This window comes from Phaethon lepturus, unplaced genomic scaffold (genome assembly GCF_000687285.1).
Source record: "Phaethon lepturus isolate BGI_N335 unplaced genomic scaffold, ASM68728v1 scaffold41809, whole genome shotgun sequence".
Classification (NCBI taxonomy): domain Eukaryota; kingdom Metazoa; phylum Chordata; class Aves; order Phaethontiformes; family Phaethontidae; genus Phaethon; species Phaethon lepturus.
In genome coordinates this window covers 1-212 of record NW_010562061.1, presented here as the reverse complement: position 1 = coordinate 212, position 212 = coordinate 1, and the positions used below count along the sequence as shown (strand labels likewise).

Below are 212 nucleotides of genomic sequence, written 5' to 3'. Positions count from 1 at the left end.
CCCCCATGCCGGTGGTCGCCCTCGTGGCTGTGGTCCCCCCCGTGGCCGTGGTCCCCCATGGCGGCGGCCATACCTCACGGAAGGCGATCTTGAGCTCCCTCACGCCCACCATGTGGGCCGTCTCCTCCCGCAGCTTTGGCCCCATCATCTGCACAAAGTCCTCAAAGTCCACGCGGCCACCCACTGCAGAAAGGGACAACCTCAGCGCCCCA

The 212-nt window shown here is 67.5% G+C and overlaps 1 protein-coding gene across 1 annotated transcript in view; it reads right to left on the bottom strand.

Annotated features, from left to right (window-relative positions):
- Window positions 1-199, bottom strand: part of LOC104626284 (calcium-binding protein 2-like) — a gene marked incomplete at both ends in the record, with an annotated part of 591 nt that extends 392 nt beyond the window's left edge. The window contains one exon of the mRNA XM_010294166.1: window positions 74-199. Coding sequence (XP_010292468.1) covers window positions 74-199 — 126 coding nt within the window. The remainder of the gene's footprint in view (window positions 1-73) is intronic.
- Between the last annotated feature and the right edge of the window lie 13 nt (window positions 200-212).